General features: G+C 39.1%; 1 protein-coding gene across 2 annotated transcripts in view; it reads left to right on the top strand.

Moving 5' to 3' along the window:
- The window catches only part of sema3b (sema domain, immunoglobulin domain (Ig), short basic domain, secreted, (semaphorin) 3B), a 99,066-nt gene extending 93,460 nt beyond the window's left edge, over positions 1–5,606 (top strand). For both annotated transcript variants that reach the window (XM_084721568.1, XM_084721569.1), the window contains exons 12-18: positions 176–395; positions 494–585; positions 760–801; positions 1,489–1,646; positions 1,802–1,857; positions 3,097–3,236; positions 4,328–5,606. In XM_084721568.1, the coding sequence (XP_084577694.1) occupies positions 176–395; positions 494–585; positions 760–801; positions 1,489–1,646; positions 1,802–1,857; positions 3,097–3,236; positions 4,328–4,840 (1,221 nt within the window). In that variant the 3' untranslated portion in view covers positions 4,841–5,606. The remainder of the gene's footprint in view (positions 1–175; positions 396–493; positions 586–759; positions 802–1,488; positions 1,647–1,801; positions 1,858–3,096; positions 3,237–4,327) is intronic.
- The last annotated feature ends 7,720 nt before the right edge of the window (positions 5,607–13,326 follow it).

Here is a 13,326-nt window from a genome sequence, read left to right as displayed (position 1 = left end):
TAATAAACCATTAAGCACAATGGAACCAAAAATTCACCTGCAAAATTACTTTATCTCTAAATGTAATTAACCATTTGCAAACCGTTTTTTAAATACATAAGAAGTGTATCTTTTTTGTTTTTAAGTTTGTTTAATGAATGAATGACTTAAACTTTCCTTTATTTCCCTCCATTAGTGTCCCAGCAAGACATTTGGCAGCTTTGAGTCCACAAAGGGTTTCCCAGATGATGTGATCCAGTTTGCACGTCACCACCCTCTGATGTACAACCCGGTCTACCCTATGAGCCGACGGCCCGTCTTTGTCAGAACCAATGTGGACTATAGCTTCACACAGATCGCCGTGGACAGGGTCGGTGCTGCTGACGGACAATATGATGTCATGTTTATTGGCACAGGTGAGTGACTTGTTTTTAGCTCTTACTCTTACTCATGAAAAGGAAACGATGATAATGTATAAAAAATGTGAATTGATGTATTACATCTCTTACTTCAGACAAAGGGACAGTACTAAAGGTGATCAATGTTCCCAAGGAGAGCTGGAACAACATGGAGGAACTTCTACTGGAAGAGCTGGAGGTTTTCAAAGTAAGAAAACTATGATAAAGCTAATTTTATGTAGATCTAAGCACTTTTGTACTGACAGTGTATTGAGTGAGAATACATAGCAATTTGTGCTTTTTTAAAATTGTATTTAATAATGATATTTTTTGGACATGTGGTATGGTAATTCATTATAGCTGTACTTTCTCTGCTCCTCAGGACGCCTCATCCATCATCAACATGCAGATCTCCTCAAAACGGGTATGTTTGTTTTACACTTAAAATTACTACATTGTGGCAACAATTTTACAGAACATTGACCCTCTGCATCCTGTCATATTTAGTTTCACAAAAACAGTAATTGTCTTATACTGGTAATCCCAGATCAGAACCACCACTTTGAAACTGATCTTGTCAGAGGCTGTACCAGAAAACTGAAACTTAATGGTATATTTCCTGCACTCACAGCAGGGAGGAATTGGAATCTCCATCTGCAACTGCGCTGGTTACTAAAAGGAAACAGTCAATTTTAAGACAATTTTATTTATATAGCACCAAATCATAACAGATGTTAGTGTTCTTTTCATATCAAGCAGGTCTACTCTTTATATTATTTAAAGACCCAACAGTTCCCACTGTGAGCAAGCAGCAGTGAGGAAAAACTTCTTTTAAAGAGGCAAAAAACCTCAAGCAGAACCAGTGGGCAGCCATCCGCTGCAGCTGGTCGGGATAGGTGAAAACATCACTGAACATTAATGCTGACTTTCCTGCGAATGCTCACCTAACTTTTAACTCTGCATCGATAACTATCAACAAAGCAACACAAGGACAAGTCATAAATTGCAAAAAATGATCATGGACACAGAAAGGTGGATGTTTAACTCTGAAATGAGCACAGTCCTGAGAACCTCTTTTTAAATCTCGTCTTTCTACTCTGTGTCCTCACAGCAACAGCTGTATCTGGGCTCAGACACAGGCATCGCCCAGGTTCCCCTTCACCGCTGCAGTGTGTATGGGAAGGCATGTGCTGAGTGCTGCCTGGCCAGAGACCCGTACTGTGCCTGGGACGGCACATCCTGCACTCGCTACCTGCCAAACACCAAGAGGTCTGTGACATAACAGTAATGACACACACCAGATGACGATTCCTTACACTGACCAAGAAAAACACAATGAAATGTTTATTTGCACATGTATTCAAATACTTTTAAAAAAATCCTTTGGTATATTGTAATAAACTCTCACTAACACCATTTTACAGACGTTTCCGTCGCCAGGATGTAAGGAACGGAGACCCCAACACCCTCTGCTCTGGAGGTATTATTCAAAAACTATTGTTCTGTCCTCATTCTTAAATTGAAACCATGAAAGCTCTGCTGTCTGTGACTAGTTTGTAGGTTCACTGTTGCAGAGGTATATTCAGTAAATAAGAACAAAGCCTCACTCTGATCCTGCTGTGACTCACAGAAACTCTCTGCAGCTGACATCTCACTGTCCCTGTGCCAAAAAATCCCAAATCCCTCCAGCCTTCACCTCTGGTGACCTCTGTCCCCCGAGACCACAATGCTAGCATTCTGCCTCTATCTGTCTTTCTGCCACATAACTGAATCAGGCTAATCGCTTACATTGAAGGAGCTCCTGGGTAATATGATTACATCATGTGGCATGCAAGTCGGGTTGTGTAAAACTAATGAAGGTCAGAGTAATTGTCTCTGATGAGAGTGACGCTGCCCCAAAGCAGTTTGGCAGTTTGTACTCCATTGTTTCCTCAATAAGGTCTGCAGTGCTGGTGTCAAGAAAAGAAACCGATCTTATTCTGACCCAATCACGGTCCTAATCTTTGTAAATTTGAGTACATGTAAGGTTAAGATTTGAGGTTTAGTAATAACAAAAGAATCAGTGTCTGTAACCCATCACTCATGTTGGCAACATATATGACTAAGCACTGCCAAGACTGTAAGAGTCATTGTTTGGTGATACACATGAAAATGTGACCAAATGCTTAAATAATGACATATTCACCAGTGTTCTACAGGATGCTGTCATTATATGTGATTGTCACCAGAGGCTGTCATTAATCAGTGTTGACTAAGAATCTATTGTACTATTGTTACACTGCCATGACGACTAATGCAGGTTACATATTCTCCTTGTGAAGAAATGTACTGTATTTAATACACTGGCATCACAAGACTGAAAAAGACTGTTTAATAATTTAGTTTTATGGATCAGGTAAACTGTTCAAAGTAAGTTTTGGTTTTGTAGCTCAATTTGTTTCTGTCCCATATTATCCTGTCTTTCCTCGGTCTGTCCTGTCCCTGTCCGTTCTTCTTTGTCCAGGTCTTTCTATTTCTGTCTTGCCTTGTTCTGTTCTTTTTAGTGCTTTTCCCTTCTGCACTTTCTGCATTGTTCTGCCCTGTCCTGTGCTGTGCTGTACTGCCCTGCCCTTTTCTTTTGCCTTTACCATTCCTGCCTGGTACTGGATTGTTATTAGAGAGTGAATGTCCTGAGTTACAGTAGACCCATTAATGTCCTTGTCTCTGCTGCCCCCTACAGACCACCATAAGTACCGCGTTGCAGAGAGGAAACTGTATGGAGTTGAGGGAAGCAGCACTTTCTTGGAGTGTATCCCCAAATCCCTGCAGGCCAGAGTCACCTGGACCTTCCAGAAACATCCACAGAACCCACGGGAAGAGGTGAGAGTGGAGACAGGTTATAACCAAGAGATCCAACAAGGACAATGTCCAAAGTCACAGAAAGGTTTTACAGGAATGTGTATGTCAAATCAGAAAGCCATTCTTTCACAAGGCACATTCAGTATAAACATTTATTATCTTTCTGCACACATGACATAGTTGTTGTTAGAAAGATATTTTGTAATAACACTGACATTACCAATGACCAAGAAGTCAGGGAAAACGCAAATGTATGTTAAGTACCAATTTATGTCCAGACTCAAATCAGATTAAAGAACATCCACTTCTAGCATACTGGGCACAAAACTGCCAGTCTTGACTGATCAGGTCCTAAATACAAACTCTTGCAGTAAATGTGGGCTTTACACAATACTTTTACATTCAGTGTAATATGTGTAGTGCTGCTTAGAGCCAGTTATGATCATCAAGCTAAGGTTGGTAAGGGTTGGAGAAACCTGCAAGAGTATGCTAGATTTTCAGACTATCCAACCAAAAAAACTCAACCCCTGCCCCTCGGGTCTCCTTCCAAAGCCACTTCCCCAGTACACATGAGCACATGCTGCCTGAGTACTGCAAGGACAAGGAAAAAGACACTAACCATGTTGTATCCAACTACCTCATGTCTAATTAACATAAAAAACAGCTAACATTATGAAAAAACAAACATGGCTACTGTTAGTCATGACAACAGTCAAGCTAGCTTGTTTGCATTAGGAAATTTTGGCTGCACTTTCTCTGATATTCTTGTGCAATCGGCTTGCTATAGCTTTAGCAATATAGCAGCCTAGCATTGTGGAAGACTATAACAGATAGGGTGTTTTACAGGCCTGCCATTGGGTCAAGATTTTTTTTTCTGTTTTTGGCAAGAGCATTTGATGATTGATTGCTGTTGGGATATAAAGAGAATTTCATCAAATAATGCTTCTTAAATACATTACATACTCTATCTTTAATCAGTGTCAGAATTAGAATCATCTTTACAAATGTACATAGAACTGAGCACCAAAGAATTGGTGCTCAGACACACACTTGTACAGTAAGACAAAATGGCAGCAGTGCACATTTTGATTAAAGTTATTCCTGTTTTCCAGGTGCGTCTAGATGACCGCATCCTCCAGACAGACAGAGGCCTTCTGATTCGCCGTGTCCTAAAGAGAGATATCGGCGTCTATCAGTGCCACGCCATGGAACATGGCTTCACCCAAACCCTACTAGGCATCACCTTAGAAGTCGTACCTTCAACATCCTCTTCGGTCTCCAATCTACCCTCCGATGCCCCTGTCCGATTAGACCCCCGCAGTGGAGGTGGGCCTCCAATGACCAATCAAAAGCTTTGGTACCGGGACTTCATGCAGCTGGTGGACCACCCTAACCTGAGCACTGTAGACCAGATTTGTGAGCAAGTTTGGGCACGCAAGAACGCCGGCATTGACCAAGTGGATAAGAGCTTTCCTGCTCCAGGGAAGGAGGTCCCACCTCTGGGCCCCGCCATACGCCCAGCTAACAAGAAGTGGAAGCATCTTCAGGAGATAAGGAAGGGGAGAAACCGCAGGACCCACGATGGGAAATCGAGCCCTCGGGCACCGCGCAGCGCAGTTGAGTAACAGCATAGAGGAACAGATGGCAGGAGGAAAGAATGACTGATACAAGGAGAAAGGAGAAAGAGACTGAGAGACCATGAACTCTTGGAGGTGTTCACACATACAGATACACCCATGCACATGAAAACACATGCAAACACACACACACACACACACACACACACACACACACACACACACACACACACACACACTGCACCTCCTCTATTGTGTATATTTATCTATGGATGCCCCCACTATATGGTACCCCAAACCCTGAGTCCTCGTCCCACTGGCCAGCCCCTGCATGAGCTGCCTTACTGCCCAAATTGATTCTGCACGATCCCTTTACACTGTTCCACAAGCGAAGTTGAGTGTTAAAGAGTGAATAGACATACACTCACCTGTCATTCCCTTCTCTTTATGGAAGGTGTGTTCACAGCACATGATTACAGCATCTTTTGTTGGGTTACAGTTTGCCTACAACATGCCAGCTACACATATTATGTAGCTGGATAGTTGCTCACAGTATGAACACTCACTCTCTGGACTGTACCACTCAGAACAAAAAGTTTTGGATGAACTCTCCTCATGGCTTTTTCATACAAATGTAGACATATTGTGGACTTGAGTGTTGCGCATAATGGAAAGGAATGGAGAAACTGGAATATACTGGAAAGTAATGGTCTCTAACTGGAAACACACTTATCTATTTATGTGCAATTGCACAAGCATGCAAACAAACACTTTTTCAAACTTTTTTTCCTAATTAATCAACTTCCTGTGGTGCTCTTGTTGCACATTATTGCAGTAACCTCAGTTTTCACATGGTTTTGTGTGCATATTACATAATGCAGTCACAGAATATGTTGAGATGCTAGCAGTGTGGGGCAGCCTGTGGAACAGATCAGCATGTTGCAGAACTGGTTCTATTATATAGTAGTTTTTTTTAGCGGTTTCCTTAGGCACATTGAGGCATGTTGCAGCAAAATAAATCACACAATACAAATGCAGTCATGGTTAGAAAGCAGTCGTATCTGGCCAGATAGGATTATGTTGTGTTACTGGTCCAAACCACTAGTGAAAGAGGGGTGGAAAAACTACTGGCATTCCATGATGTGAGAGGAAGATGAGATGTTTACAGTACACAGACAAAGCTGGAGCACAAAGAAGTCAATATCAAGAAGCGAATAAGACCTTGATTACATCTAAACAAGCTTTTATGTGGCATCTTTAAAGAGACAGTTCACTCCACAATCAAAAATTCATATTTTCCCTCCGGCCTGTGGGGTTCTTTAAACATCTAGATCATTTTGATTTTTGATTTTGATTGATTGATTGATTTGATTGTGCTCAATATGTGACATGTATCTATGAACTGGGAGTAATAGAAAATAGGTTGTTACTTTCTACTGTTTACAAGGTTCGTTATCAGAAGGTAGGTCAGTCTACAGACATGATCAGCACACTTGTTAATCTCAGTAACATCATTAACTAGCTTCTGATGAAGTGTTGCTACGAACGTACACATATTGACTGGCCCAGATGAAAGTGACATATGTGTTTTAGACCAATGAGCATGATAGATTAAAAAAAATGAGCACCGCAAGCTGAGTGCCATCTAGTTTCAATATATTCAAGACAAGGCAGACATCTCTACAAACGATATCGCCAAAATTCAGCAGCTCATACCAAAACTATCTAGATGGATGAATAGCACTACAGGCAAGGGGGAAAATATGTCTGGTATTTTGGATTTTGGGGTGAACTGTCCATTTAAAACACAAATATTATAATAAGCATGGAATTACATACAGAAAAAGAGTTTCAACATGAAAACTCACTCTAAAATTTGCTATTTATTGGTTTTCTTTTTGGCTATGTTCAGTATTTTGTGCATTAACATAGAGGAGAAGTCATGAACATGGTGGTTTAGGTGGGAAGCATTGATATGATGATGATGAGGAGGAGGAAGAGGAGTGGACTCTAGTATGACAACCCATGTTTCTGGGCTACAGTACAGTATATATAGTATATATATATTAGCATGATATTTATGAGTTTTATGATTTTTTTGTATTCTAAGCGGTACTTCAACTCCTTTCTCTTTTACACTGTTCTTGCATATGTTGTTTGTGATAAATAGATATATGCAAATAATATGAAATGAGCGAGCCACTGACTCCTCATTCAGCACGGTAAAATGCACAGAAAGCTGTTGTTCTGCGCTACCCACAATGCATTTTACTGGCCGCAAAAAAGAAAGAAAAAAAAAAAACAGACAAAAATCTGACTTCATACACTGTTGGAATCACTTCTCAACGTAGTGTTACAGTCATTAAAATCATTGACTTTTGCTGCTTAATGATGTCATCTCTTCCTAATGGACTATTAGTACGATAAGGTCTTCCTTCTCTCTGTCTTTAGTCTGATCTCTCTGTGTATTACCTGTAAAGAAACCTCGTTTGTCGTCTGTGCTAACATGGTGTGTGTAGCCTGCCCCCTAGTGTCTATTATTGTGTGTACAGGCTCGGATGGAGAGCCCACCTGTCGTACGATGCTTCATTATATCATAGTCTATCCACATGAAAGAAAGCAACAGGCCTTGTAAGATAAAACATACATTTATGTTTTGCATTCATGAAATGATTTTTATGATGAATATATGGTCTCATTTATGTTGCTGCCACACATTTCTCAGAGGTATCATGAAATTGGCTAAATTTGGCTTTGGTGGCATCACAAAACAGGTCTGTGAGTGGATTTTAGATGTATGGAATCGTTGTCGTTATTTATATTCCTTCTTTCTAGAGATGTAATTAACTCTTTAAACTGAACTGAACTGAACTGACTGACTGCTATAAAAGGGACACTCATTTTGACGCCACATCCAGGATTTTACAGCAAAATTATAAAGTTTAAATGTAGGAAGATGCCTTCACGTGCACACATCTGCATTTAAACCACAGAACTAATTGAGCTGATTCACTAAACAGAGATTAATAAGAGATTATTTCCATTGGCAGTGATGTCAAACTTGCCCGTGTCTCCCTTTTTAAGCCAGCAGTTGTTTTGTGCTCTTTTTGAAATTGCATGACCAATGTTAGTGGCTATCGCGTTTGACAATGGCGAGAAAAGAGCGAGGGAAAGAAAGCACAATGTTGAATATTATTATTATTCCTATGTATTTATGTGCAAAGATAAGCTGATATGTTGTGGTGGATTTTTATTTTTCTTATAAATGTAGATTTACATCTTGTATTGTTCATGTTCTGCTGAAAAAGGACTCATCCTCAACATTTTGTTTGGACATTACAGCCAATGGGAAAGCTCCTTCTGAACACAGTGTCCAATTAGAGTCTTTGTTGTTCACACAGCCCTCCAATCAACACCCCTTGTTGTATCCCATGCCATGTGACGCACCCCTGTACGTTAGCTCACAAGGAGAGGCTTGTGTGTGTGTGCGTGTGAGAGAGAGAGAGTGAGAGAGGAATGTGTGCTTGTGGTGTATGTGTGTGTGTGAGTGTGTGTGAGTTTTGGGGGAAAGCAGAGCTCTGTATATAATGGCAATGGTGTGTGTGTGTGTGTAGAGCGGTCTGTAGGTGAAAGTTCAAAGGTTGAAGGCCAAAGTTAACGTGGTGCACTGTAATACTCCCAGAGGTCTTTGTGAAATGTCATGTCAGATTGTTTTTGATTAACACAATAAAAATATGCAGTTACTTAAAAATCAAATGCCTGATCACTTGTCATAACATATAATGGGGACAAAAAGGGAATGAATGAAAAATCTTAAAATGTCAGGATTTCAATATTAAACCAATAATCAACCAAAATGAGCTTTTAAAATTAAAGGCAGAATCTGTGATTTGCTCTATATTGTTTTCTCTCCATGTCCACTTACTTGTGGCCTCCGACATGTGTCACTTCAGAGATGACACATCATAGCTTAATGGCCTTTATGTCACATGTGATTCCATATAGACTCTTCTTAATCTTTTCAAAGAAGAATTTGAAAATCTAAATTACAGTTGCCAGGGCAGAAAATCAAGGATCTGTTCATCTTTAGTAATCAACACTCAATAGTTTAACAATGGCACAGCCATCAGTCCTAAAAAGAAAAATCATGACCTTAAAATTAAAAGTCAAATAATCTATATATTTATATTTAATTATTACCAGTCTAATTACTAATCAATAATCATAATAAAAGTCATAATAATTAATCATATATTCTGAGTCATGACAATGTGAGTATGTGTTGCATTTCTGTTTTTAACTCACCACTGTGAGATGACATGAATCAAAAAAATATGTGGGGAAACAATTTATAGAATGTTGCAGAGACTGATTTATTCAGATTCTTATTGAATTTAATTGAATTTAATTTTTAATTTACTTTATCCCAGATCTGGAACCTAAATGTTGTCATCTGTCTTTTGACCACATGGTGGCAGTCACACTATGATGTAAGGTTTACAACTATAAGACGTGAGAAATCTCAATGAACTTTTTAATGAACCTTGTCCATTTTTACTATCTTGTAGACATTCTATTTAAAGTAGATGTAGATGTTGTTTGGCACTGGGAAATGTATAAAGAGACAGTTTATTAAGCTCAGCAAAACATATGCAAGAACAAGAAAACTCAACAAATACACCAGTGGCAAGCTGCTGATCAGTCTTCTGCTGTCACAGAGGGCAGTGACTGATCTTTATCATCACATCTGCTCAGGCCCAAACACTCAAAAAATGTACAACAGCAAAGAGGCAAAATAATTTACTAGATATTACATTATTAAATCAAAACTTAATTCTGAGCACACTTGTGAGTTTTATTAGGTTTCAGTGTTTATCCTGTGTCTTGCATCAATTTAATATGTAACAGGAATTTGCACATGTGACCGTGTGAGAATGTAGTTTGTTGTATTTATTTATTTATTTATTTTTACTTTGCATGTCTAGGTCTCATTATTGTGTGTTATATGTAAATATGTTTTTACGACACAATCAGATAAAATGAAATCAGTGATTACAAAGACCTGCTAAAACTGGCAAATAGGGCCTCATGAAAAGGAAGCAGCATTTACATCATTGCACACAGCTGCATTTATCAGTGTCTACATTTATTTATTCTGATGAAGATATTCATGCAATTATGTCAAATGTAAATGCACACACATCTGGTTTAGCCAACAATTTCCACTGGATCGTTTAACAGATCACGTAAGTCTGCACAACAGTATTAAAACAGTTTCTCGTCTCCTCCTGATGTGCTCAAAGTCATTCAAAGTTGGACTGTTAAAGAATGAAAAATACTGTATCATGAATATAAGACACTAAAAAGTGTTTTAAGATCCAGAAAAGAAAAGCAGCCTCCTTGAAACAAAATAACACACAGCTCTATTTATGGGTCCTGTGCCCCCCTCTCTCTGCCTGTCTCTCACCGCACCCCCCTCCATCTGTGTATCAGTGTCTCCATCTTTGACATTAAGACCCACATTCTTCATACTAATATCATCATGACCTGCCTGTCAGCACTGAGAACGCACAACCACTCAGGAACATACAACACACGCATAAGTGAGGCCACTTGCATTCCTTTACACATGAAAAACATTCACATATGTTTAAGTATTCAATGACGCTCTCTCCCTCACACACACACACACACACACACACACACACACACACACACACACACACACACCAATGAAGTATGTGTACACCAGTCATAAACACGAAATTAAATTGGGTCCATATTACTCAAACTGGCAACCCATTAGTCCCCCAGTGTTTTCAATGTCCTTCAGTTTTCTCTATACATTTGTGTGTGTGTGTGTGTGTTAAACTGGCTCTGCAATGGTCCGTGGGGTCCCAATTGAGAGTTCATTTCCGTATGCTGGTTTTACTGGGCACCACTTGTCAGGCTTGGGTGTTGCTGTACTTCTATCGTTGTGACATCTGAGTTTAATTTTTTAAAACGTGAGCACATTTCACCAATTCCATCTTCTTCAAAGGGATGTTTGATGGTTAAAACTTAATGCTGCGTTCCAGTCAAAGTTTGAGGTTGGAATTTCCCAGTCGAAACTTCCAACTTCTGACCTCAAAATGTTCCAGGTGCACAAAGCCAGAAGTAAACAAAAAACATGGCTGACGGCAACAAACTGATGACTTTCTTTGGCAAGTGTACACACAATTAAACCCTCAGCGGTGCACCCTCATGGCTTAGGAGTAAAACTATACATAAGGTAACAGACTCAATTTTTTAAAGCACTTTAGACGTGTGTGACATCAGACGGCTACTTCTTCATGAAGTTGGGCTGGATGGAGTTTGCCCCAAATTAACAAGTAGGGAACTGAAAAATTTCACAGTTCTGAGTCGTCTGGAATTTATTCAATTTCTAAATACAAGGTAGTTGGTTGAAGAGTGTAGAGTACAGACAATATCAAGCCTTCACCTCTGACATTTTTTCAAGGACACGCTATATCAGATTTAATCCTCTCTCCCCATTCTTCTAACAGGCACAGAACTTCTGTATATCACTGCCTCAATATGAAGGGCCGTCCTATAAGGACTTTGGATTGGTCCTGCAATGTAGGCTTTTTAAATGATCTCTGTTTTCACCCTTCTTTTTAGCAATGAAAGCTGGGAGATAGCCTCTGGACACTTCGTTTAATAGAGACCGAGGGCAGAGTCTTGTTAAGACTCGGTTTTAAAGTTAAAGTTAGCAGTAGAACTGCCAACATCGCAGTACTCCCCCAGAACCGCTGAAGAGTCATTTTTGTCATTGTTCTAAGAAGCAACAGCATCTGCAATCACAAAAGGGGTCATTAATAGAAGTTTTTTTTTTTTTTTTTAAGAATATTTTTTGGGCTTTCTGCCTTTAATCATAGGACAACTGAAGACATGACAGGAAAAGGGGCAGAGAAAAAGGAAATGACACGCAGCAAATGGGCCGCGGGCAGAAGTCGAACCAGTGGCTGCTGCAGAGTACATGGGGTGTACACTCTACCAACTGAGCTATAGGAGCTCCCCCATTAATAGAAGTTAATTAGGAATAATACCTATGACTTGAGAAAACAACCTTTTAGAGTTCTGTTTATGAAGTTTATCATTTATAATTATGCTTTTTTTTGTTGCAGGCAGACGAAGCAAACACTAAACAGAACAGAAGCTTCAGCAAGAAAAGTGGTGACAATATGGTCGCATTATTGAGAGTGATTATAGACTATATTGATGATGTTCAGTTTATGCTACAGGTAGGAGCTTGAGGCTAGGAGCTTATCGTCTTATTGTGTAGTTGAAAAGTTAGAAACCAGGGACAGGGAAGGACAGAGGCTTTGGACATTGACACACACACACAGTCACATATCTCTCTGATTCAAATATTTTGAACAACATTTTGCGGCACCTCATAAACATAACACAGAAATTATTTGTCAGTGTCTTTCTGTCATGTGAGCAAGCAAGCAGCTCTGACTGAGATTCTTAAAGTCTAAAGTCACTAACTACAGTGAGGGACCTTACAAATATAGAAGTACAAGTGTGTGTGTATGTATATGTACCATATCTTTCTCCTTATGTGTCCTTATTTAATTTGTGTGTGTGTTATGCAGGTGCCTCTCTCTCCTCTGTGAGTACAGCGAACATATTTCCATATATAGTTGAGTGTATCATAACAGGGTGAATATAACTTTGGCACACAGTGGCCTCTATATGAAACATGATATCACTGAGACCCCAACACACACACATACACACACACACACACTAATGTCATCTATATACACCAGTATGTTTATATTCAATTTGTCGCACCAGAAAATTAGAATAGAGAGGGCTTTTTAAGTCCTTCCCATGCCATTCAATACAATGTTAAACATAGACATATATGGAGCCGATTGAATGCCATAATTCTCAGTGAGCTCATAACACACTTTAGATGCCATGTTGACCTCAAAGTAATTCTATCCACACAGCTTTAGGACACAGCCTAGGGAATATTTTATTTTATTAATTTATTTTATTTATATCATTTCTTGCACATCATACACTTCATACAGCTTTATAACAGTAAAGAATATTTTACTTCAGTATTGGAAAACCCTCAGCATTGTATAAATGTCAGATATACCTCCACCTTGAAAGAATTAGGTTTGCCTTGGACCGTATATTTAAACAATATAGGAAATGTATGTCCCCTTTACTGCATTTCTGGAAGAAGTCCAAAACAATTCCAATGATAAGTAAAAGCTGACTAAATTAAAGCACCAGTCGTAAGTGGCAAACTGGACAGGATTATGTTTTTCACATTTTTTAAAATGGATTTTGTTTTGCTTTTTACATTATACTACTTACAGAATATTCTTGTCACTTACTTTACGTCTTATGCTATATGAAATGTATACTATTTAAGTTCACTAGCAAATACAGTGAACACGATAGAAGTTTGATTAAATATCATTAAATATATAAATAGCAAAGATTCATTTTGATGAAAAACTGTCAAA

The sequence above is a fragment of the Lutjanus erythropterus genome, chromosome 6 (assembly GCF_056507025.1).
Source record: "Lutjanus erythropterus isolate fLutEry1 chromosome 6, fLutEry1.hap2, whole genome shotgun sequence".
In the NCBI taxonomy this organism is placed as follows: domain Eukaryota; kingdom Metazoa; phylum Chordata; class Actinopteri; order Lutjaniformes; family Lutjanidae; genus Lutjanus; species Lutjanus erythropterus.
Note: the sequence above shows the minus strand (reverse complement) of the source record. Positions and strands in the feature narration are given on the sequence as shown.